Source organism: Copadichromis virginalis, linkage group LG13 (assembly GCF_057382275.1).
Source record: "Copadichromis virginalis isolate Kocher_CV1m ecotype Utaka linkage group LG13, C_Virginalis_male_GT1.1, whole genome shotgun sequence".
Lineage (NCBI taxonomy): Eukaryota > Metazoa > Chordata > Actinopteri > Cichliformes > Cichlidae > Copadichromis > Copadichromis virginalis.
The window spans coordinates 30,003,656-30,030,975 of NC_140630.1; the positions used below are offsets into that span (position 1 = coordinate 30,003,656).

General features: G+C 41.2%; 1 protein-coding gene across 1 annotated transcript in view; it reads right to left on the reverse strand.

Moving 5' to 3' along the window:
• The window catches only part of b3gat2 (beta-1,3-glucuronyltransferase 2 (glucuronosyltransferase S)), a 61,919-nt gene extending 35,929 nt beyond the window's left edge, over positions 1-25,990 (reverse strand). Inside the window, exon 1 of the mRNA XM_085478429.1 lies at positions 24,928-25,990. Coding sequence (XP_085334555.1) covers positions 24,928-25,461 — 534 coding nt within the window. The 5' untranslated portion in view covers positions 25,462-25,990. The remainder of the gene's footprint in view (positions 1-24,927) is intronic.
• Between the last annotated feature and the right edge of the window lie 1,330 nt (positions 25,991-27,320).

Consider the following 27,320-nt stretch of genomic DNA (forward strand, 5'->3'; position numbering starts at 1 on the left):
TCTGCTCAGATCTCAGGGTTCATTCAACCCATTAAATTAACCTTGCATAACTAGCATAGTAACAGATGTCCCAGCATGCACTGTATGAGGCACTCTTCTTTAACAGAAATAAACAGGTGTGTGTGTTTCTATATGTGTTTTTTGTGTTTAATACATAGAAAGATAAGTCCTGCTGCACGTGTGCACAATAATAAAAGGTGATGAAGCTTTGTATTGAATTCACTACTGAAACGAGTTAACCACTTCAAACTAAAAGCCCATTTTAATTAAGCTTCAGTGGATTTGCAAGTTCAAACAAGTAGCAACCTGAGCAGTTCAATAAATTACAAATCTCAATCAAGCAAACAAAGAGTATACACAAGGCATGACATCTAACAAAGACAGCATTCATTTTCATGTAGCTTTATCACTTCATACATATCACTACGTATATATATAATATAACCTCAACTGACTTGTATCAATGGCATCGTATTACAGCACCACACTCAAATTCAGTGAGCTCTTTACAACAACCCTTCCTTTCCCAAATGTTTGTAAAAGCAGACTGAATCACTAGGTCTTGATTTGATACACCTTTTGCAAAGGGACTGGAAACACCTCTTAATTTGAAATAAGAGGAAAAAATGGTGACCATGCAAAATATGATTTTTTGCCATTTTTCAAGTGGTCTTAAACTTTTGATCGGGACTGTATCTTAGCACTTTATCCTCTGCTCCAAAAAAACAACAACAACAACAACACAGCACCTAAAACACTAATTTTATTTTATTTTATTTATATAGCCCAAATCACAACAACAGTCACCTCAAGATGCTTTATACTGTAAGGTAGAGACCCTACAATAATACAGAGAAAGCCCCAGATGACCTCTTACAGGCAAGCACTCAGCCACAGTGGGAAGGAAAAACTCCCTTGGCCAGAACCAGGCTCAGGAAGGGGCAGCTGTCTGCCACGATTTGTTGGGGAAGATGGGAGAAAGACAGGACAAAAGAAACGCTGTGGAAGAGGGCCAGAGATTAATAATAACTAATGATTAAATGCTGAGTGCTGTGTAGACACACAGTGAGTGAAAAGACTATTATAAGCTTGTTCAGTCAGGGCGGCCACGTCCATCTGTTATCTGCTGTCTAATGCAAACTTCCAGTGATCCACTCAAAGATTTCAGAGCAGCAAGAACAAAAGTTTTAATGGGCTGGCAATCTTTGTTGTGTTCCAGCATAGCAACAGAAGCAGAAAACATGGAATATGACATTTAGTTATACAGTAGTGTCAAAGATAATAAGTGTACCTTATTCTTCTTCCAGTAAGCACGCCTAGACCTAAGATTCCACAGCATGAGAGGAAGAGGATAAGCTGAACATTTAGTTAGTGGCTGACCTCACTCTGACAGAAAAGAGAAAAGCGTCTTCTCGCTTCCCTTCCTCTTCCTTCCCTTTCATTTCTCTTCTTTCCATCTTTTTCCACCCCGCACCCTAACACCTCATCTCCTGCTTGGGGCCCCTGTGCATCACCAACAGCTTTGAAGCCCTTTCCCCATTAATACTGTGGCCCCTTGAGTTTGCCTGTGCGACGCTAAAACCCTTCCCCCTTGTTCCTCTTTTGCTGCTGTCTGCCTTTCTCTCTCAGGTCATTTTTCAAAGACTCGGCTCCTCTGCTTTGTGAAAACACAGATGAAAAGAAAAGGAGAGGAGGTAGAGAGCAAGGCAGGCTCGGTGTGTTCGTCGTTCCCAGATAGTTCCTGGAGTACGATCGTTAATATGGCTTAGCAGTTAAGTCCCAGTTTGACTGCTAAGGATCTCCTGGTTTTGAATGCAGCACTTCAAAGCTCAGTACAGTTTGACACATTATTAGAGAGCGCTGGATTGAACTTCATGCAAACATATTTAGAATCTGCAGCTGGATTTACAGCAAGCCCAGTGTTTTTTCTTCTAACAATAACACTTTGAAGACCAAGATTTGATTTTCTTTTAGAACACACGTTTAGCTTTAGCCTGCCTTTACTAACCAGATTTTCCACCACAAAATGTCTATCTTTAGGTTTTTAAGTGTTCACAGGGGGCATTACAAGTCACAATCAGTCATTTTCAGACACTTTCAAAGTGCATTCTCATTGTTTTTTTACAAGCTTCTTGCTGTTTTCTTAAGTATCATGCAAATGCCGTGGAGAAAACACAAAACCGCTTCATTTGTGTCCTCAAGAAAGGTCACGTCTCCTAGATTATTATTTCTGCGTGAGAAACAGCTCCCAAAGAAAATCTATGCAATGCTCCATATCAGAAGAATTTCACCAAACTGTAACTTTCTAATGAATATTTATCACATCAGCTGGAACAGAGCTACAAATAGCAAGGTTAGAAATCACTATAGAAAACTGTATTAAACCTAACCTTATGTGATAGCAAACCAGTTACAGCCCTACAGTAAATTTTGCCATGGACTATGTCCTTGGCACAATTCATTGTCAAACATTCAATCAGTCGGCATTTCTGCACGATAAATGTGTTTACCCATCGTTTGATTAGTGAGTTTCTCAGTCACTACATGTGATACAACACACACCTACTGGGTTCACTCAGAACGTGTTTTCAGCCAGTCACAGACCAAGGCATTGTCTCCCACACACAGACTTTACTTGGGCAGTCTGCCTGTGCAGAATAATGGCTGTTCAAGCATATTTTACAACATCTTTTTGTTTTTTTAATGAATCAGTATGCAAATCTTCAGAGGCTGCTAACCAACTTCTCTGGTACTTACAGTCTCATTTTGCCTTATTGGATAGTTGATGGTGGCAAAAATGAAAAATATGCCAACAAAATACAATCTGCATGTTTTTAATGAATGTGTGCTCACATATGAGGCTTTTCAGGAGTGCTGGATGTTTTTTCTTTCACATTTTAATCCATCAATACTCTGATATTTTTTTGATGTTCTTTATCTGTCCCAAATGACAGAGTCTGATTTATTTTGATAAGAAAAATCAGTGAAAATTTCAGGCTTTTGTATTTAATAGACTTTGAGATCAAAACATTGCCTCAGATTTCAACGTGCAACAAAAAGGCCTGAAGATGGCTCAGCTGGGCATTTTTCAAAAAAATCTGCCTTGAAAAGTATTTGATACATGAAGCTAAAATTTCACAGTAATCCTTATAAATGTTCACATTTTCTACCATATAATTTTTATGGAAATCAGAGGTGGTCGAGCAGAAGGCTCGTTTGATTTGAAACACAAACAAACAAAACTTAAGTGGATCGCTGAAACCAAAATACACATTACATCACACTTAAGTTATTATTATACGTGCATGGCGGAATTGTTCTAAATTAATACCAAAAATGTACTTGGCTGTATAAATTTAGATCTTTAAGCATGTTAAAACGTTACTGAACATTGCAGAATTTCCTAAATTCAAACACCAGCATCAGATCGGTACTCGATATCTGCAGATCCCAGATGCCAGGGTTTCCTCATCATATTGGAACAGGAAAGAAAATGCTTTGCACTCACCCTAACATCTCTGTTCTGCAGAATTTTGTTATTAAATTGTCAATTTTGCCTAAAATTGGTTTTAAAAGTGTCTGTGTTGGTTTAGAGGAAATCAGTTCACATCTGCTGCTTGTTTAGTCAGAAACTCAACAGCTGAGCGAAATATGAGTATGACCAAGTTCATATTGATGTTGGAAAAAAAGGAGTAAGAAGTCAATAATCCATTATACAGCCTAGTTAAAATACATCTGTCTAATATGAATGCTGGTTGAACCTCTGCATACTGAAGTAAATGTTCTTGATGTCGGTTTATAGCTTTCATTCGTCAGGTCGAAGTGGAACCGTGTCCAGACTGTGGACTTACGTGTTACAGGGAATCTGTTGATCTAGAGGGGCATAATGAATTGATTCAGAATAAACACGTGACCTTCAAGATTTCAACCAGGAATCAAAATCAAGTTTTTTACATGATATTATATGTGTATGATAAAAAAGATCACAGCAGCTCTGGATCCCTGAAATGCAGTCTTTTGGTTGGCGAAGGAAACAGCCAAGTACAGATGCTGTCTCAATTTTCATTTTCAACACGGCGCAGTGCTTCCTATCAACAACAGTTCAATGTCAAAATGTTTGCTGGGAGCCAAACAAAGCTGTGGGGTGACAGTGTTTCAACAGATGGTACATTATTCTGCTCAGTGGAAACTGCTTTAGCGCATGCTGGGTTTTCATGCCATCGTCTGCAGACTGCTGCTGCCATAGAAAAAAGTTTGCAGCACAAACTTAAACCTTTATTTGCACAGAGAAGGCTGGCTGAGCGCACAGGACACACTGTCATTCCCCGATGCCCTTTCGGCAGATGAATCAAATAATGTGACAAAAAGAGGCACAAACAGAATAGCAAACAGAAGGGAGGCTTAGAAAAAGGCAGGTACAGCACGAGTCTGGTGTTTTGAGCTTAACGTGAACTTTCAGGTCACTGCACACGTCCACTTGCAAAGTGAAGTTTCTTTTCTGTTTCCCAGCGTACCCCTGACTAGTCTCAGCAGATGGCTGCATATGCCTGAGCCTGCTTCTGCCAGAGGCTTTTTCCTCTTAAGAGGGAGTTCTTCCTTCCCACTGTCGCCAAGTGCTGCTCATAGGGGATCGTCTAAATGTAGGGCTTTTCTCTATAATATGATAGGATTGTGTTGTTGTGAATTTAGGCTACTGTAAATAAATAAAACTGAGTTTAAACTGAAATTGAGTGAATTAAAAGCAGTTTTTTCTAAAGCATCAATGAGTCCTACACCTTTTTAAGTTCACCAGAGTTCCATCACCATGTAAAGGAGAGATGACAGTTCCCAGACAAGGCCTTTTCAGACAGATACAAACTGTGTCTTACATCTCCGGTAATGAACCAAAAAGCAGAATGAAAGGAAAGAATAAAAGCAGAGGCAGCAGCATGTCTATAGTGACCTCCAAAAATAATTCTCCTTTCACATCTCAAAGAAAAGCTGAATTCTAACCACAAATGCAAAAGCAAACTTTTTAGTGTGTGTGTGACCCTGTCACAGTGCAAGTATGCAAATTACTATAATCTGCGTTGCTGGATTTTTGGAACAGCATTAGGAAACAATTTGATGCATGGCATTAAAGGATACTTGTAATTTAATGAGTGTAATTTAATGGCCTCAGCCACATGGTATAAGGCACATCACCCCTCTAAATGTAAATTTAATATCTTATATCGTGTAAGATGCAAATTCCAGTTATTTAAGAACTTGATGCACTCATCAGATTAGTTAGGTCAAATAATTATGGGAAGTGGTCCTGGCGTGCTACACAAGTCAGGGTGTCTTGCATAAATCATGTAAGTTATTGTAACAAAAAACATCCAGCTTCGTTACAATACATCATCACGATTGACCAAATTAATCTCTTTGACTTCCATCACCTCTTCACATCTACATTAAGTTAAGAGGAAGATCATTATTAGTGTGTACCTAAACTGCTTCCTCCTTTCTGTTGCTGTCTACTAGAAGAGTAAACACTGCTGCTCCCACTGGTTAGCATCAGAAATATTGGTTAAATGCATATTTATTTTCATAATGCATGAATACATTGTGCACAGGTGTGCACAATAATCTGCAGGGAAACAGACTGCTGGTGCTGGCCGTGCTTACATTAGCAACAGTCAGCAAACTAAACTGATGCCGTGAGTCTGCGGTCTTTTAAAAGTTTTAGCAACATTACAAATACTCTTTGAGCAGTAGTAGTATCAGCAGTACTTGTGTACTTGTTCAACCTCGACCATTAGACTGGGCTCAATGTGACTGCAAGGCCATCTTACTTTTAGAATAGTCTATATTAAAACTATTTTTAGGTAGTAATAATAATAAAGTCACCAGGACCATCATGATATCGTATACTGAACATTATTGACAATTATTGTATATTTCAACTATTTGCTCCAGGTTGATTTCTTTCTTAATGGGAGTTGCCGATATAAGAGTAGGATTTGATAAATGCGTGTATGTGCTAGGAGGCTGAGGGATAGCTCAGTATTTTTTACTTTCAATTTAAATCACTACTCTGTTTGGTTTAGGTGCTGAAACATTCTTGGTTAGATTCAAAACTACTTGGTTAGGTTTACAAAGATGTGGTTTTTCTGGGTTAATGTGCTTCTTGTCAGCAGTCGCTCTGCTCGTGGACAGCACTAGTGCTAAAAACCAGTGTGTCAGAAACCAGATGTCAAAGGAAAGTGTGTCTGTAAATGAGCCACAGCGGCAGATTTGACGGCGCTAATTGACGCTCCAGGGAGACAGCAGGCTGGAGAACGAGCTGGACCTTGTTGAGGGTCAGTCAGTAAACTAAAGCACCTGCAAGTGCCCCATTGGCAAAGACAAATCCTGCCATATGGATGGAAAAACACAAAATTGCACGCAACTATGCATCTGTTATGACAAAACACCAAGCCAGTAGTTTATTTGCAGTCAGCACTTGTATGCTTATGTGGTCATTTTCCATAACAAAATCGAAATGACAAGAACGAAAAGTGAGTATTTTTTTTAACTCTGATGTGGAGTACTGAAACATCAAGACACACAGCAGTAATAATAATAATAATAATAATAATGGATTGCATCAAAGAGCTTTACAATTCCACTATTCATTCACTCTCACATTCACACACTGGTGGAGGCAGCTACGGTTGTAGCCACAGCTGGCCTGGGGCAGACTGACAGAAGCCAGGCTGCCATATCGCGCCATCGGCCCCTCTGACCAAAGTGCAGCACAATGAACAAAAAACATACACAGCAGCCGATGCAGCAGACGTTTGGGCACAGAAAAAGTTAGCAGGCTCGATATGGGGCAGTCCAGTGTGCCTTCAACACATCTGACCACATCTTCTGAAATTAACGATGAACAACTGTTAGACTTCATATACAGACTGTCATACAGGAACTTCTTAGGTGTCTCACTTGGCAGCTCTAACTGCAGCTCTGCATTCAGTCCTTTATTGCTTAAATGCATCAAGCGTACTGCCAATTTAGGAGTAAACCAGAGAAAGCTCACTCCATCTTTTATGAAACAGTTTTCTGTCATCTCTTAATTTTTAATACTAACAAAAGCACTTTGTTCCTATTTCGAGCTCTTATTGTTCGGAGATATCATATATTTATCTGGGAAAATTCTTGTGCTGAAGTCCTGTTTCACTCAACGGCTTAAAGACTCACCAACAGTGCAGCAATCCTTTGAGAGCATTGACTCAAAGAAAAATATCTATAAAACACTGAATGTAATCCTCTGAACAGAAGGCTTCTATTTTAGGGAGTGTAGAGAATGTGTATATGAGTGAGTGCGCATGAGTCGAATTTCCCAGAGGAACCCACCCGAGGGATTAATAAAGTTCTATCTTATCTTATCTTATCTTATCTTTTTAATGTGTGTTTTCCACTGGAAGGTGAGTAAATCCATATTGTCAAAGCAATGTGCAAATAGTTTGTACACTAGGAAGGAAAGAATACACACGTTCTGGCATTCGGCTTTATGAAATCAATAAAGTCTATTCATTACAGCAGACCACAGCAAAATGATGATGTTGGATAAAGGATGACAACAAACAGAAGAATTACAAAGGCTGGTTTTAGTCTTGTACTGTGTCACTCCCAGAGTGAGCTATCCTGTGAGAACCGGAGAACACAAACAACTCTGTCAGAAAGCCAGAAACCGCAGACCTCACCCTTATGATCAGGTTTGAAATCACGAACAAGCTCCACACGTCCCCCACAGGGACTGAAGAGAGGAAGGAAAACAATGAAAAGGAAAACAACAAGTTTGCTACAAGAGCATACAGCGGAGCTTGTGGACGCAAAATAAATTTTTTTCTCGATAAGAACGGCAAACCTTCAGCTGAAACATCTCTGTGTGGACCGTACATGCTCTCTGTCCACACCTGTACTTAAAGAAAGACTAAGAGTTTTTCTTTCCAATGCTGGGCAAATCACTTTCTTTCACCTGAACAGGTTTTAAATAATGGGGGATCCCACTATAGTACTATATTACAGTATAGTATAGCACAATATATTGAATATTGATGCTGATACTGTATATTTGTACACAGAAGCCAGCACACATTATCAAAACCTTTTAAAAATCACAAGCTTGTATATGAATAAAAAGGTGCCTCCCAGGACCATCCAGTCTGAATAATAGACACCTTGCTGTCTTCTGTAATAATGAAATGTGAGGCCAATCTCTGCACCAGCGCCAAACATCGATGTGCTTGGTCAAGATTCCTTTGCTTTACATTTGAACGCTGTGGGAACATCTTTGGCCCTGACGGGTCACGCGTTCAACAGTCGTATCTAACAGCGTCTCTCTGCTTCTCTACATTAGTATGAGGCAAAGGATGATGGAAGGAAAGGTGGAGGAGAGGGTGAGAATAAAGACGAATGAAAAGCTGAAAAAGAAGTGGAGCCAAGGAGCAATTCAATCAAAAACACAAACACTTGTTTGCCAGTTTGTATCGTTTGTATTTGATACCTTTGCTGTCTCACTCTTTCTCTGTCAAGAGGGGTAATCTCACTGTGGTGAGCTCAGATTAGGTACAACTGACCGCTGGTTCCAAATTTGTGGCATTTATATTCTGGGTGATTTCATCTTAGACCAACATGACAAACACAGTTTGTCTTTTGGAGGTTCCTAAATGCCTCCTACCAATGAAGAAAACTATGACAATTAACAATTAAAGTATTTAAAGCAAAACATCTAACATCCTAAAAAAGATGTCATTGTACTTATTGTACAGATTTTGTATTAATTTTGTTGACCAGTGATTTTTATCACAGTTTTTCTCAGTGACCTTTTCTTTCTGGCCGAGAAGACGAGGTCCAATCAGAACTATTTAAGTTGTGCTGAAAGGGGGACGAGCTTAGTTAGACATGCTAGCTCCCATGCTCCCTGTTTCTCGTGAAAACACCATAAAAGCTGTGATTCTTGTGTTTTGATTCTAAACCGTGTGAAGCAACTCTCAAACTTTTAATAATAATAATGGATTGGATTTATATAGCGCTTTTCAAGGCACCCAAAGCGCTTTACAATTCCACTATTCATTCACTCTCACATTCACACACTGGTGGAGGCAGCTACAGGTGTAGCCACAGCTGCCCTGGGCAGACTGACAGAAGCCAGGCTGCCATATCGCGCCATCTGCCCCTCTGGCCAACACCAGTAGGCAAGTAGGGTAAAGTGTCTTGCCCAAGGACACAACGACCAGGACAGAGAGCCCAGGGATCGAACCGGCGACCTTCCGGTTACAGATGCGATCCCCAACCCCCTGAGCCACGGTCGCCCTTTGAACTTTTACACTCTTCATTTTAGTAAACTTTAGACCGAGTCAACGATCACCTTAAACACTGCACAGTGAAAATCTCATTTTGTGACAATCCTAAATAACACACAAATTTAGCCGTGTGTTGGTTTGTGGGAACAGAGTGACCTTAGATGGAGTCAAATCTCCTCCCTGTGTTATTATTTCAGTCTGTCTTGAGACAGTACACACTGAAAAACATCCATGCTTTTTCTAAAACCTATCAGAACAATTGTTGAACCTTACTGAGGGAATTCAGCTGTATGTATCGTCCTAACTTAACTTGTTCAACAGCTTTGCACCAGCCCTAAAGGAGGCTCCATTTCAAATCCAGTCAACCACAACAATCTCCTTTATTTGCCAGGAATTCTCCCACCTCTACGATGGCATTAGACACTTCCCCCTCACAAACACAAACAAATCATTTTGAGTTGGTGTTTCATAACAACATCAACTTTTCTGGATCTGTAATGGAAGTTCCCAGAGGAATGAAAAACACAGTTTGTGTTTCAGCACCATGGACAGCTCACGGGAAGGCTCACGGCTGAAAATGTACATTGAGAGGCTGTAACTGCCAGTGGAGGAGGCAGTAACATGTTAACAGTGGCTGGCTGCCCACTGTGAGCAGTGGTTCATTTCCCAGTGACATGAGGGTCACTTTGGCTTGACTTGAAAATAAGAAGCAGGAATAAGGCAACAGATTTCTCACAGCTCTCGGACAGATGCTTTTTCTTTCTTCATTTTTATATTTTATGTGTTGTTGGCTTCTGTGGCATATTTAAAGAGGCTTTTCTTAAGGAGGACAAAGTTCAAAAGCAGGTCAGGAAACTGGAGCTATTCCAGCAGCCTACAGGGGAGGTTGTGTGTATCCCTGAGAGACAGTGGCTCTGACAAAACAGGAACATTTGACCTGTGGAAATGAGAACTGGTTGCAAATACAGATGTTTCTGTCAAAGCTGACAGGTGAGCACAGACTAAGAAGAGAAGGGGGAACTCACTTTGTAAAAAACAAACAAGAAACGCTGGATAGATGGATTTGTCCTGTGAAATAAAGTCTGTCTAACTATATTTTCTACTTTAATAGTGTATGCCACTGCCTTGCAAGCTATTATATGGGGATAAAAGCCACAAAATATTTTTTATAAACAATTGAGAGGTGCAGCACATCTTCACACAAGAATCAAACTTTAAAGTCATTTAAAACTTTCAATGGACTATAATGTAATGCAGGTGGTTTTAGTATGTTCAGTATGTGTGTGGCAGTCACTTTTGAAATGAAGTCCTTTTCAGTATCATAAGTTTTCTCTTAAAGGTTTTTTTTTTCATTTGCTGTTCCAAGAAGATTAAAAAGAATAAAAAGACACCAACCAAAAGTTTGGTTTTGGTTAAATGGTCTTCTCTTCCTTGTTCCCTGATTTTCATGACTTGGGGAAAAAAAATCTAGTTTTTAAAAATTGACTTATTCTGACTGCCTAGTGTCTGGGTTATGGGGTTATGGTTGGGTCAATGATTACTCGGACCTCAAATGGATAAGAAATGGATGGGTAAGATAACTCAAGTTCTAAATCTAATCCTAGAGAGGTCGGTTGCCTTGGTTGGTTGATTCTTGAGAACTATTGTCTGGCTAAATGACCTAAGGATCATGCAGCAAAGGGTTTCTTCCTCAGCTGACTGTGGAAAGCAGCCACTGCTGGAATACTTCCAGTTTCTTGACACACGCTTTCTTTGAGGTGCAGTTGTCTTTCTGGACCAATTTTGACTCTAAGCAGAAACAAAGTGATAAGACTACCCCACAATCAACAAGCCCTCAGGATAATAACCACTGTGTTTTGGATTCTAGATGAGGCGGTGGACCTCAGCCAAGTGGGTCCAGCCATGAATCGCTGGTATTATTATTGAGTTGGTTGTCACCTGACTTTTAGTTCAGGCCTGCAGGTGTGCAATCTAATGCTCTAATGGAGAAAAATAAATCTATGTGTACAAATACAGATATGGGCGTAGAATTGGGAAAAAAAGCAAATGACTCAAGAAAATTGACATTTCGTCCCCTCCATCTGATAACACTTGGTGACAAGCTCTGACTCTCCACACTCTCTTTGCTTCACTGATAGATCTGTGAAGGCCTTCGTTCTATATCCTGCATCAGTTCAGGACGTATAGTGGAGCCCGCAGCTCCCGTCTCATTATCAACATGAATATCTTCACCAGAGGGCAGACGCCGCGCTGGGATAACAAATAATTCATCACATGAAAAATAATTTCAGATGCAGCCGAGCGCTCGACAACCTGTAAGTCCTGACAAATTACAGCGGCGCCAGCTCAGTCAGTAAACGCATGCTATTTACAAGTAAACAAAAGAAAGGCTGGGGGTAAAACATCCAGTGCTGAGAAGAATCACATTTCATTTGACTTGCAGCCAGGACACTCTGTCTGGGAGCACCAGAGCTTGGTTGGGTAATCAACTCTGACTCCCCTTTCTGCAAACAAATAGGTGAGAAGTGAATTGTGTGTACACACAAAGAGACTCTGGATGATGAAGTATATGAAATCCATTATGGATGTTCTCGTTTCCTGCCTCCTGGCCCGGAGGGAGCAAGCCATCATTGTGTTGTTTACGCGCAGTGACGAGTGCCGGGGTGGCTGGGCCGGCTGCGATTTTAATCAAGCGTATTTTTTATCTGCGTGTTATTAATATGCACGGCAGAGGCAATCGGAGAAAAGGGAGGGGGAGAAATGAGGTAGGAGAAAATGAATGACTCGAATTAGAGGGGCTGAGTATGGGCTATGAAACTGATGCAATGGTGCATGATATGTGTGCATGTTCAAGGCTTTATGGGTTTATGTGGCAAAAACTGATGAGCTGAAGGTGCGTGCGCGTAAAGGAGAATATTCGCACCTCTCTACATCTGCTGTCAAATGCGAATGCATCAGTGTAAGTGTATATTTACTGTATACACATCATAATTCTGTGTACAAGGAAAATATGGTAAATCCAGTGGTTTTATTCTCCCCCAAAGGGAGGAACTATGTCATCAATGCTGTTTGCTTGTTGGTTTGTCTGTTAGCAGTCTAGCATCCACAGGATTCAAGATATCATTTTCAAATTTTGTATGATAGTAGATACCAATAAACGCTCGAGCTGATTTAATTTTGGTGAAATTCTGGTCCAGATCACACCAAATATGTGTGTATCTGACCTTGACCTTCATTGTTAGCACCCAAGGTCAAAGTTGACAGGAAAAAAAAAATTCCAAGAAACTATATCGAGCAATATATCATCCGAAAGAGCTCGGACAGAGCTGTACAACACACTTTTTTGCTATATGATGTCCTACGATGTTACACTGATGCTATAACAGGCTGACGTAGCATGTTGTAATAAAGTATTGAGCTCTTTGAGTGTACTTGTTTTAATTTGTATTGATATAACTTAGCAATTGTTTATAATTAATCTGGGACAAAGCTTCCTCCTCAGTTGACTGTGAATACCAGTAAGTCCTTGAATGCTTCCTGTTTCCTAATCTGCATTATATCTCATTGACTTTCTGGATCATCCCAGTTAATGTTCAGTTAACAATCCGTCACATCTGTAATGAATGGAATATTTGTGTTTATGAAATTGTTCATCCTGGTTAAATCCATCCAGAAACAAAAACAACATTATCAGCCCACACAACAAAAACTATTTATGTTTTTAAGACCATTTTGTCCCTGAATGAGAGCTTTTTTTTTAAGCGGATCTAACATTGCTGGACTCGGATCCTTAGCAAATTAACTCTCATACACTCAGACACCCGAGCCTAATATTACCTGGTGTAATGTAACCTTATAACCAGCTGTTGTTGTTGTTTAGCTGTCTCATTGTCTCAGCTGTCCAGAGGGGTCGCATGTTTAATCAGTTTAATCTGCTGATGATAAAGCCTTTGAATGAAAACAAACGCTGTTGTGACAGTGATGTACACAGTTTTGATGGTAAATATGTATCAATCTATCAATCGTTTGTTGTTAGATTCAGATAATTATCTTTTAAAAGCTAGATATTTTAGACCCATCCCTGCACAGTTACCAGCTGTCAGCTACGTAGAAAAAGGATCCTGGTGTTATTTGTCTCTCAGAAACAGTTCATAACTTCAACTCATTCATGTCACCTAAAAGGTAAACCTGTTTCTCCATCACCTGTTCAGCTCTGTTGATTCAGTAAGGACATCTCCTGGTTTCATCTTCATGTTTCCCTCTCACCAGATAAACAAACCGACATCATGACCAGCAGCTTTTATAGCTGTGGCTCCAGCAAAAATCAGCTGATACTAGAAATTAATATCAAATAAATTCTAACAACAGCTGATCAAGCTTAAACGTGCTGCTGTTGTTTAGCGCGACCTCCGCTGGTTCCCTCTTTCTGGCACAAAGTGGGCGATAAACAAACAAGAGAGAAAAGCTGATCAGCTGATCATTGATCAGTTTCATGATTGAAGTAGAAACAGGAGAGGGAGGGGGAGAGAATGAGAGAAGAAGAGGCAGCTGTGCAGCTCCAGCTTTGTGTCTTTTTCCATTCTAGCTGATGTACGGGACAAACTGCATTCCTTTTCACCTTAATACGAAACGCCTAATATTTTAGAATTAGAATAGAATAGAATTCAACTTTATTGTCATTGCACATGCACAGGTACAGGGCAACGGAATGCAGTTTGCATCCATCCAGAAGTGCTTTAGCCATGATATAGGTATATTACAATATATATTAGCAATAATATAGATATTTAAGTATATTACAGAAATGGGTCTATTATGGTATGTTATAATGTACACGGTATGAAGTATGTTATGAATATTCTATAACTATAGGTATGTACAGGCTGTAGTGAGTACAAGCTATGTACAGGATATAAATATGAAATAAATAACTTTACAGAAATCTGAGATATACAGTTATACAGAAATGGGAACTATGCAAGTTATAAACAGTTGTAGGATTAAAAATTATTGTATGTACAGAATGATTATTTACACAGAACTATACAGTAGTGCAGTTAAGATAAGTGAGGGTGTAGATAGTTTCTACAGAGGCTATATAAAGTGCTAGTGGTTGTGAGTGGTGGTTCAGTCCGTGTTATTATTGTGTGTTTGAGGGTGAAGAGTCCATGTGATGGGTGACTGGGGTCTTTGATGATTTTCCCAGCCCTTTTCAGACACCGCTTCCTGTAGATGTCTTTCATGGCAGGAAGTGGTGCTCCGGCGATGCGCTGGGCAGTTTTCACGACCCTCTGCAACGCCTTCCGGTGCGAGGCAGAGCAGTTCCCGTACCAGACTGTTATACAGTTGGTCAGGATGCTCTCAATGGTGCAGCGATAGAAGTTCACCAGGATGTCTGAGGACAGGTGGTTCTTCCTCAGAGTCCTCAAGAAGAAGAGGCGCTGGTGAGCCTTCTTGACCAGCTTGGAGCAGTTGGTCGTCCAGGTGAGATCCTCGGAGATGTGGACTCCCAGGAACTTGAAGCTGCTCACACGCTCCACAGCCGTCCCCTTAATGTGGATGGGTGGATGTGGGTCAGCATTCCTCCTGTAGTCCACGATGAGCTCCTTGGTCTTCTCGGTGTTAAGCAGCAGGTTGTTTGTGTCGCACCACTCAGCCAGACGATCCACCTCCTCCCTGTAGGCGGCCTCATCGTTGTCACTGATGAGGCCAATCACCGTGGTGTCATCTGCAAACTTAATGATGGTGTTGGAACCATCAGCAGGTCTGCAGTCGTGGGTGAAGAGGGAGTAGAGGAAAGGGCTCATCACACAGCCTTGTGGTACACCGGTGTTCACTGTGATTGTAGATGAGCAGCGGTTATCCAGCCGGACATGTTGGGGGCGGTTGGTCAGGAAGTCCAGTAACCATTTGCAGATGAGGGAACTGATGCCCAGGTCTGTCAGTTTCCTGATGAGCTGTGAGGGGTGGATTGTATTGAACACTGAACTGAAGTCTATAAACAGCATTCTGGCGTAGGTGTTGTTGTTGTCCAGGTGTGAGAGGACAGAGTGCAGTGCGATGGAGACTGCATCCTCTGTGCTCCTGTTCTGGCGGTATGCGAATTGGTGGGGGTCCAGGGTGGGGGGGGGGAGACAGGATTTGAAGTGTGCTAGGACCAGCTGCTCTAAGCACTTAGTGATGATGGGGGTGAGTGCTACTGGGCGGTAGTCATTGAGGCTAGATGGGTTGGAGTTTTTGGGTATCGGGACGATGGAGGTGGATTTGAAGCAGGCCGGTACCACAGAGTGGGCCAAGGACAGATTGAATATGTCTGTCAGCACTCCTGCAAGCTCCTCAGAACACGCTCTGAGAACACGCCATCAGGACCTGCAGCCTTGTGGACATTGATCCTGCTCAGCACCGCTCCTACATCGGTGGGGGAGAGAGTCATAGGTTGGTGGTCTGGCGTCACGTCTGCTTTGGTTGTGGTTGTGGGGTTCCCTCGCTCAAAACGAGCATAAAAGTTCTTGAGCTCGTTGAGGAAGGAGACATCAGAGGATGCGGGGGAGGGTTTGGTGGTCCTGTAGTCTGTAATGGTCTGGAGTCCTTGCCACATGTTGGAGAAGTGTTCTTTGTTCTAATATTTTCTCTGAATACGAGACGATTCTATTTTTTACGGGACGGTTGGCAACTCTACTAACTAACCTTATGAACAAAATAAAGTTCAACATCAGTAACATCATAGCACCACCCAGCTGTATAGAAACTCCGTCATGCTAGCTAGTACGCAGTACGGAAAAAGTCAGCATAACGAAAATAAACTCCACCTAAACTTGGTTCATATCTGACCCAGATGGACTGCAGGTCATAACTTCTTACCTGAAGTTCAGTTCACCTGACACTCGGACCAGCGGCTGCCTCGGATCTCTCCTCCTCCTGCCTCCCCTTTCCCTCCTCCACCTGCTGACCTCCACCACTTGCTAATGTTACTGAATCTGTGGAAGCTCCGCGATGCCACCACACGAAGTAACGAGTAACGAGCCTATCTAAATCCCAGTAACGACTAACGCGTTCCTGATTTTGGCATAATAACTAGTTACCGTGCTCGTTACCACAATAATAACGTAGTTACTGTAACGCGTTACTTAATAACGCGTTACAGTAACGCGTTATTAAGTAACGCGTTATTAAGTAACGCGTTAGTCCCAACACTGGTGTTAACACAAATAAATCAGACGGATGTTTCTCTGAAAGAATGCAAATAAGCCTACTTTCCAAAAGCTTGGACTATGTCCTTCAACGCTCCTTCTAATGTTGAACACATCCTGAGGGAAGGACACCAGCCAGTGATCAATATGTTGAATTAGCAGATAAAATTATCCACGAACCTCCATGACTGCAACAATGCAACGCATCATCAAACATCCCACTGTTACCAACATCCTCACATACAGGTGCTAAAAAAACCATCACATCAATCTTTGCTAACCAAAATTCAATTTCAATATTTCTGTGACATTATACAATATTACCAGTAGATATATTCTAAACTATGATGAAACTATGAAATCATAGAAAAATATTTATCTCCAAATAAAACAGCTTCTGTTCAGCGTGGATGCATCCCAGTCATTGTTACACACCCTGGTGAATAAGAGAATGCAGGAGATTTGATGAGGGAGTAGAGAGCACGGGGAGGGTGTTTCGTCAAACTGACAATTCAGATAAAAAAGGCAGTGGAAATAAGCAGAGAGCTGGTGCATAACACTTTTTTTACACTTACATTGGCCCTTAAAAGCCTTCAGCTTTTCCACCACCTTCCTCCCTCCACCCTCCTTATCCTCTCACCGACCCTACCACGGACAATTTCTCTCTGCAGGGTTTGTCTCCTTTCTGCTTCACTTCCCTGACATTACAACCCTACCACCCCTCGCTTCTCCCACTACACTATGTAATTATGATAATTGCTCATATGGGTTAGAGGAAATTGAATTTCCCATTTCCCTCTGGTTCCTTTATCCCACCAGTTTCTCTTTGTGCTGCCTCCTCATCGGCTTGCCGCTCGCAGGCTGGAGTCTGCTGTGTGATGTGATCAGATATATTGGATGTTTATATATGTGTGTCTTTGGGATGTTTCCAGTGAAAACATCATTACTGACCATCAAACTGACTCCCCAGTGGGATGTAAAACATGTGAGAGAAGGAAAAACAAATACCACATCAAAGTATAAAGAAAATCTGGAAGTATTTAGAGAATGAACCATCTGATTCAAAATTCAAAAAATCTTCCATCCACAGAACTACTAATGGAACTACTACTACTACTACTACTATGGAACCATCCAAGAAAGGTGTTCCTGAGTCACACTTCAGCACTGTTTCCTACAGTAGCTGCTCCAGAAAATAGTTGCTGTGAATGCTATGGAGCTCTCGGGGCCAGGGGAATTCAATTATTCAAAACAGGTCTGACGAAAGTCTTGCTTGGCTGACAGGTTGCTGCAGCTGAATCAAACAGCTCTGCCATACTGCCGTCAGCTGAAAAAGCCTCCATCCCCAGAGTCAGCTTTTCAGGAATGGAGAGTGGAGGAAAAAAAATAAATGGCACAGCTTAATTTTCCTGATTGCTTGTTACGCAGCTAATGCTGATGGTCTGTGCACCAAGAAACTCACCCAGAGAAAGAAGGGGTTAGGCTTGAAATACTGGATTTATTGGTGAGTATGTTTAAATGAACAATTTACATATTAATATTACGAGCAAGCTTTTAAAGGATAATACAGATTTGGTAAACCTCAACACCTTTTTAAAACAAAAGTTCTTTCTGTTGTCGACTAAAACACAGGGTTTGGGTTTATATCATCAACAAGGCTTGATCATATTATCTTGATTTCTGGCCTGTGCCTCTGCCAGTTTTATTTCCAAGGCTCTAGATAAATCCTACAAAACGCAAAAAGCCTATCGCAGAGGAAGCATTTAACATTAAACTGATTACTTTATGAGTCAAGAGGAAATTTCCAAAGAACAACGTAGGACTTAAAACCAAGCTGATTCTATGATTGGACATCCTTTTAGCAATGTCAATGCAATCCCAGATCTCACATATCAATTTGTTGAGTGCAGTACAGTGCTACTTCTCATTAATGGATAGCCAAATTAAAATCCCCTTGGCCCCTCTTGATTTTCCCTCAACCAGAGAGATCCTACCATTGTGCAATGGGACATACTAGTTTCCTAAAATAACTCCCAAACCATCAACGAATCCTCATTTACTGCCCCTTACAGATTTTCAGACCCTGTAACAATTCCATTACGGTGGGTATAAATGAAGTTTACGTGCAATTTACAAGCTTGTCTGTCCTCACGAGAAGTTACCTGAAAGTTCTGATATTTTTAAGACAAAAATCTGTGCGATTCAAACTAAAGAAATGTGGTCTGGAAAGAGGACGTTCCCATGACGACAGCACACTGATTTCTAAGGGCAAAAATACAAAATCACCTGAAGAAACCAACAGGCTTCTGTGTTAAGGGCCAATCAAGCCATAATTGTATGGGAGGCATTAAATGCAGAGTCTTGCATTTTCTGCCAGTATATTGAGTGCTGGGAGGCGACTGAGCCGGAACGTGTCATGTGCAATAATAAACCGTGCCAAACTGAGGCCTGACTAATGTGCAGAAATGAAGAATACACCCTTTAGCTCTCGACTTAATGGTATGCTTTTCCACCTGACTTGTCGCTTTGACTGTGATGCCGGAGAAAGATGGGAAACACTTTGGAGGCCTGTTAAACATTTGCTTGGTACCAATGTATTTTTCATAAGGGGGGAGGAGAACAGGTTTGGGGTAACACATTTCGCTCAGTACTCTGCAACAGTAGCCTGTAGCCTGCTTCTTTTAGGATAACAGCCTGGACGTTATTTTCATGTAATCAGCACCCAATGACGCTGATTTTCCTCCAGCAGTTGTTCACTGCACAACTGTAGGTCAGAAATGCCTTACTTTTTGCCTCTTAAATCAAGTTGTCATCAGTGACAACCCCAACACTAACTCCTAATTCATATTTACACATTCATAGACCAGAGGCATAAAATCCATGCAAATATTTTGTGGGGATTAAGCAGAATAAGGAGGAAGAATTTGCGCCATTTCTTTTTTTTTTTGATCAAGTTGATTTTGTAGATGTTTCAGGTGTGTATAAGCACATCTCATCAACCACACAAACACAGAGTTCAGCATGGAAGAACATTTGTTGTGTCACAATCGCCTCTCTGAAATGATTTCTCTCTTCCTCAGATGTGGTCCCAACTCTTTCAACAAGCACTCAAAGTGCCGTACTGACATTCTCAAATATGTACGAAAGCAGCCGTGATACAGCTTCAACTCCTGGATTAAACCATGAAATTCTCCCTGCAGCTGTCTTCTATTGAGAACGGGATGAACCCAGAATCTCAGTTTCTCCCGTTTTTGGTTTAGTAAAATCAGGACTAGCTCACCATCGCTTGATATCGACTCCATTTTGATCACAGTGTGTTTTTGAGGGACAAATTTTTCGCAATTATTCAGTGTCTATATAGGTTACCTGGCATGTTCACATCTGGAAAATTCTGGATTTCATGGCGTTTTTACGCAACACATTCAGTGCGTAATGGCCTGAACCTTGATTATGTGAATATCTAATTTTGTGTTTGTATGTCAGTTTCAGCTTCTCTGAAGCAGTGTTTCACATGTTTCCCATACTTCACTTTAGAAAAATCACGCGGCACACCACCAAACAAAAATGTCATTTTGAGCACTACTCATGCTAGGGCCTTCATCTGGGTTGGAATTTTCAGACTGACTACTTTTTTTTCAGATATTTATCTATTGCTATTAGGCGCTGCATCGTGACTATTATCTCACTGCTTCTTCATCTTCTTCTTCTGTTTTACTGGAAGTTGGCAACCCATTTAATTAGAGCAAGTAGTTGCACTGCCCTCTAGTGGAAGAGAATGTAATTGTTCTGCCCGTTACTCACGCCAGGTGCTTAGAGTACTAATCAGGTGGAACCAGATAATCTTCCATCGCACACCGGATCATTTCCTTATGGCACGCCTATGTGCCGTGACACAGTGGTTGGGAAACGCTGCTCTAAAGAGCTGGCATGGAAAGTTTACGGCGGTTTGGAGGGTTTGTTTTAGCCACATGCAAAATGGTCAGGTTTAGAGGCTAATCTCAAAATACTGAATGAGGTTTATATATTCAGCCTGAATATATCCAGCAGTAACCATACATTATATAAATGATCAGTTACATAATTGTTCTGTAGCTTACAGCTTGAAGGATTTGGAAAAGTACACATCTCTATGTTAAAATTACCCCTACTCTGTGGAGCTGGTGCATAAGTGGGTGGGTTAATACACAAAGTCATACAATGAAAATCATTATTTGCTTTTAAAATGTCATTTTTAGCAGAGGCTGTTAAACATGAATTCATAAAGAAAGACATGAAAACAGCAATACTTTTACTTTTTTTCTCACTTTTCAGTCTAGTTTTGTTCATTCAAAAATGCATTAAGTTTGGATTTTCTTCACTCTAAGTATAGTACATTAATTCCATGGCTTATCTATAATATTTACTTATCTATAATGAAAGGTAACTGCTCACTGTAATCACTCAGCCACTGCTGTTAAGTAGCTCAGCTAATAAATCGCCTATATTCGTCAGGCCAAATATTAGCTTATTCCAGACATGTGCCCATCACATAGTTTGTCCTCCAGGAAAGATAAACATAACATAAAGTGACATCCTAATCAATGTGTATGTCTTGATAATATTTGTCCAACAACAATGAGAAATGTAGCATAGACACGCTTGGAAGTAGGGATAAAATAAAAAGGGACAGTTGTTACCAGTCAAAAAACCTGTTTGCCTTTTGAAAGATGGAGAAAGAAGTTAGTCCCAATGTCTCACAGCAAAGGATGGGTTTAAATTGTCCTTTCCTTCTGTTACCAGTGAGGACAGATAGAGATTTGAAACAGTTCATTTCCAACTGTGTGCATGAATAATGAAATACAATATGTCAATAGGCACCCTGTGTCTAATTTAGCACATTTTTAACTCTGTGAGGTGTTAGTCATCCTTGCTGATGCCCCTAACACTTTGCTGTCAGAACATACCATTTTTGTTTTTGTGTTGTTCACCTACGTTCTGACGAATGGCACACATCAGAAACTATTTACAGCATTTTCTAAATTGTAGAAAATTGCAAAGGATACAGCAGCTGTACATTAGGGCCCAGTGACAAGCAGCTGTACCTCTAACACTACAAGATACACCCTGACTGCCCATTTTCTATCTATCCCTATGAGGCAGGTGTGTAAAATTAACTATTGATGATGACGAGTGATCAAGGATCCAGTTTTAGTATTAGCATACATAACTGCGGCGGAAATAAAACAAGATGAAGACTATAACTTTTGTGTAGTCACACTACGAAGACATTGCTTTCTAGCCACAAGGTTGTCTTGTATAATGAAAGGCTTAAGACCATCTAAATTCACCCTTTAATACCTAGATTTACAAAAGCATGCCTGCCATGATATTAAAATCTCACAGTGGATATATTTTTCTGAAGGTTTATTGTGAAATAATGTTTTTTAGTTGCATGAATCATTTTTGTTCTTGAAATGATGTAAGGTTTCCTAATGTGAAATTGCCACCCACTGAGCAAAGTTACTGTCATCAGTCTAAAGCTGCGGACAGTTTCTGCAGGTTATTACTGCTGTATGACAGCCTATTATCTCTCTATGACAGGCCATTAACTGCACAGAGGACTGGGAAATGAAACAGGAAGGAGGACAGAGAGAAGACAATATGCTATCAACAAATCAAATGGACGGCCTTTACACTCCGCCAAAGTCAGCGAATACAGCACTGAGACTCAGAGGAGGCTGTACTTTGGTACTCTGGGCTCAGGATGGTGTGGATTTTTGCCCAAGTGCACCATTGAGTAAGCAACAGAGGGGAGTGCTTTCTAAAGTCAGCATGTTATTGTTGTTATATTAGAATTTCTATGCTCTTAAGTGATGCAAATAATTACTTCTGCTGTATTGGATTTATTGGCCCTTTGAACATTCCAACAATGTTTATGTTTAGTGTTTAATGTTTATGTCTTGGATGGTGAACTTATTTGGACAATCGTCTAAAGAAGGAAGCCTAATCACGTCACTGCTCTTCTGAAACAAGTCTGTACCTGAACCTTTGCATACCTGGTGGTTAGGTCCATCAGTTTGAAGACTGTGTTGGCACTGTGAGTGTCCAATAGATCATTGAGTCAACCACTCACTCTTGTCCTTGTTCCTCTAATCTACAATGTTAGCCTTTCAGCTTTTTCAGTGCTGCTCTGTATGCAAATATGTGCACTTTGAATCAGTAGTTTAACTGTAACTTCTGATTTACAGATGTTAGCTGCTCTACTTTAGCGGCATTTGAACGATTTCAATAAATAAAGATTGAAAAAATAAATAATGAAGAAAAAACATTGCATATTCTGTCCACTAGGGGACACTCTACCACGTCCCTGTTCGGAAAACACAGTTGGATTCCCACAGACAACAATCAGTTGTTCCAAGAGAGATGGGCAGAGCAAGTGAACAAGTGAATAAGTATACATAACAAATATTAGGGAAATCTGTTTGTTTCCTGTCTATGAAAGAACACACACACACACACGTGTGTGTGTGTCATGTGGCACATTGGATTTTTAAATCACCATATTTTGGCATCGGTATTAGTCAGGTTCGAATTTCAATTAAATAGGCCTGACTTCTGCACTTATAACAATATATTGTTTAAAAATGAGGATATTTCTCGACGTGTTTGCAGTTCTAGTTTTTTTTCTGTTTATTTATTTTATTTAAATTCTGCATGGTGTAAATAATGAGCACAAATTACAGAAAATTACTCTACAAATATTTTTACTAATTTATTAACCTTCACTAAGTAATTTATTGAGCAAAAATGAACTGTTGCTTGGATCTGAAATGTGAATATTTGTTTGTTTTTAATAGATTTTACATCATTGCAAATTGTGTGCTTTTGGGGCTTGGACTGTTTGCCACAGAAAAAAGCAATTCAGAACTACATGAAGGGCTTTAGGAAATTGTGACGGGCAGTGGTAGTGATGGATACAGGAAAAGCCTTTCTAAGTAAACATACATTTGTTTTTTAAATTCTGCAGCGTGCCAGGAAATGTTCAGATAGAGAAAATCAATATACAAACGCATATGTGTATATAGAGTTGCACTATTCTGAATTTACTTCACAATGCTCTGCCTTCTAAAATTTCATTACTGGTACAAACTAAAGTAATTTTAGATTTGCAGTCAGTTATCAGTGATGGGCAGTAATCAGCGAGAGGGGCAATTAGAGGCATTCTTCCAGACTCTCATTTATGAGAGGACTGTTTTATTGCTTATTATGCTTCTGCTGTTTTTGTCTTCATTACCTACGCACTTTGCTAAAGGAATACACCCAGGCTTCACTTTAAGCATGCCTGTTAAAAGAAACTCCCAAAGATACAAACAACAGTCATGCATCAGCACAGCGCATGTAGATGTTGTTCTGTATGGAGGTATCACTTTAGTCGAGAAGGTCAATACTGGCATATCATTAGGTCTGCTTCGCAGTCCACATCTAGTCAATGCAGTTCGATTTTCAGTGCCTCTTATTAGGGGAAATATTGCCTCAGAGCATTTTACATGAGATTATATGAAATATTTAATGTTCATATCCATCTAAGTAATTAAAAAAGTACACCTTCCTGAAATTCAAAATAACTCTCAAAGAGCTCCAAGAAAATCCAGAGCTAACTAAATTAATTCAGGGCTAACAGACAGAAGACTGCAGCACCACAGTCTCCATTCATTCTTCTCAACTCTCCATCTTCCCATCATTGTCTTTACTCCTTTCTTTTCATCTCATTCATTTTCATCATTTGGTAAAGTCTCTCTCATTTTGGACACAATCGCTTAAAACCAGAGCAGTTTTACCATTTTATCTAAGACTGAGGAAGACTGGGGTCTGAAGCTCAGGCAGGGTGTTTACCAGTGGGATCCTGTCAACATGAAGAACTGGAGGATTTAAAGAGCTTGGAAAGAAAAGCGACTGGACTTCTTTAAGTTTTCTGAAGGTGTTTCACCTCTCATCCGAGAAGCTTCTTCACTGAAGTTGCTTTTCGTTCCAAGGATGACTGAGAACCTACACAGACAACTGGGGGACTTCTATTTGTGAAGGCTTGAATTCCTTTGCAGTAACACCACTAGGGGGAATTCCTGTGACCTTTGAGGGCTTGGCGCAAAGACAGTCGGATTTTTACCCTGAGAGTGAAGATGTACTGAGTAAAGGAGCTCACATCAAACCTAGGTAATACACAGATATCAGGTGACAAAGCAACGCAGTAGTTACGTAGTATTTAAAAGTTTATATTACGGAGATAGAGCTGTGTGGATGTTGTTGTCATGCAAACGTAAAACGACAGATTTTAGTGGAGAAAAGTCAGAGATGCTACTCCACACTTCTGCAGACCCACTCCACACTCACGATACTCTTGTGATGAAAGATAACTATGACGCAAAGTGACAACAAAGGCAAGGCATTACCTCCTGAAACAGCTCCAGGCTGTACGTGTTGTCATCATCCGCGAAGAAAACCACACCGGAGTCCCGCCTGCTCCGGTGCTGCCGGAGCCAAGTCAGAGCCGCATTCCTCTGTTCGGTGGCGCGTGGCATCCCGGCGCGCTTGAACCTCCGGGGAGTGAACACATGTAGGTGGGTATACGGCACCCCGCACCGGGCCAAGAACCGCGCAACCAGCTCCGTGCGCGCAGTCGAGTCCTCCACTACGATCCAGTGGAAGCGGGGCACCTGACGGAAGGCGTGGGACAGTCGGGTGAGCTCCGCTTTCTGCACAGGACGGCCGTAAGTGGGAGTGATGGCGTAGATAATCGGCAGGGCGGACTGGTTCTGAGAGCCACCAATCCCCGGTGCGCCGGTTCGGACGGCTCGCTGCGTCTTGCCGGTCCGACCGGCTGCTGGAGCCCGGATCGTTCTTTTACTGTCGATATCAATCATAATGATGACAATGAGGACCCAGGGCAGCAGGATGAAGAAACGGCTGAAAAACACAGATTTCATGGCTGGTATGAAGTTGCCGTGCGCGCGGTCTTTCTCACTCCATCGCAAACGGAAAGGCGAAGAACGACCGACCGCAACTCCAAGAAGCTCTTCCCTTACATCCACTGAGCTGATTCCCAACAACCCGCCCGCACACAGCAGCGTGCTGAGTCCATTGCAAACTATGTAAAGCACACAATCCTCCGCCGCTCTCCCCCCTGTCCCGGCGGGACCGTCTCTCCGGTCTCCACTACTCCTCCTCTTCCCCCTCCTCTTCTCTCGGATGGGACTTGCGTGCTTCTTCGTCCTCCTACCCTCCTCCAGCTCTCTTGCTCTCTCACGGAAACCTGGTTAAATTCCCATCACTCGTTCTTCAGTGCTTGTTTTCAGTAGAGAAAAGAAAAAACAAAATGAGCCGGAGCAGCCGTACCTGGAGCGCGCTGTGATAAACCAGTGATATAGGTGATGCGGGCAGACGAGGAGCATCACTTGGCGAGGACGAAGGAGCGCTGCTCCGAGTCTGAGGATAATAAGGCAGGAGGGGAGGAGCAGGTGCAGAGGAGGAGAAACGGGATAGAGGAGGGAACCTCGGGAGGGAGAGAGAAAGAGAGAGAGCGGGAGGGAGAGCGAGAGAGACCTTGTGCGCGTCAGTGTCCGCTGAGAATTAACCCAGCTCACACTGAGACACCCGGAGAAGAGACAGCGCAGGTTGTGTTTCTCATGCTGTGCTTGTCAAGCCCAGTTTCTCCAAGATAAAATAGAAGGACTTGATATGTGGACCCGTGGGACACCATGAAGGAGTTAAAGAGACAAAATCATTTTACAAATCGACATAATGAACATTTTGAGGCTTCATAAAATTATTTCGATCTACCACCTATTTTCTTTAACTGGCCGTTTAGTGCATAAAAATGTGCATGTCAAATAAAAATAAAGAAGAAAAAACAGACTTCATCTCTTATCTTTTTGTAACCGCTAAAAAACAAAAACAACCCGTCAGAATAGTAATAGTATGAATAGTGTAATAGTAAAATCTTAGAAGCTAGAGGCGCGCTGACAGTTCATAATCTGTCATGAAATATTTCCTGATTGATATTCTGTCAGTGGATTTGTCATCTAATCGCTTCAGTATCGGTTGATGCTTGGGAAGTAATAGATCTGCTATTCATTGCGACCGTCATTAGAGGCCCAGTGATCATATTTCACCACAGGACACCCAGAAGGTTAATCTAATGATGCTTCCAGCCTCTACGCTGTGATGATCTGTTGATGTTCCTTTCCCTTTGGCACCAAGGAATAATAGTCATTCCGTTTAATAAAAATGGAGATCATTTGTACAGGAGTAGATTTTCTGCTCTGCCACTTTTCAAACCAAAGACTTGCAGAATCTTCTTATTGTCATAGAAAAATATTATTTATTGACTGGTATGGTTTTGGAGAAAATAGGACCACCTGGCAGTGAAGTGTCAAATGCAAAGGAGTGCAGGGATTTAAAAAAATGCATGAACTCCAGTCTACTTCTGAACACTGGAAACATGGAGGATTGAGGGGCTGTAACACATGCAATCCATGCTAAATTAGATGCTACAAGGATTTGTGCTATATCTGCCCTCAGATTTGCAGAGTAATATCAAATTTTATTATTTTGTATTTTAAAAAAAACTCAAGTAAATCATGTTTCCTATTTGGGCTTTGCTCAGTCTACCAACTTAACATGACACTGTTCTGATATTTTAAAGCTGCTTACCTCACAGGTCAATAAGACCTCAGCACGAGGCTACACAACAGCAGCCAGATAGAATCCCGGCCTGAGTGACATGGGGAGCTGGGGTGGAAAACTATTATTGGCCTCAGCAAATGAATACACATTAAACAGGATA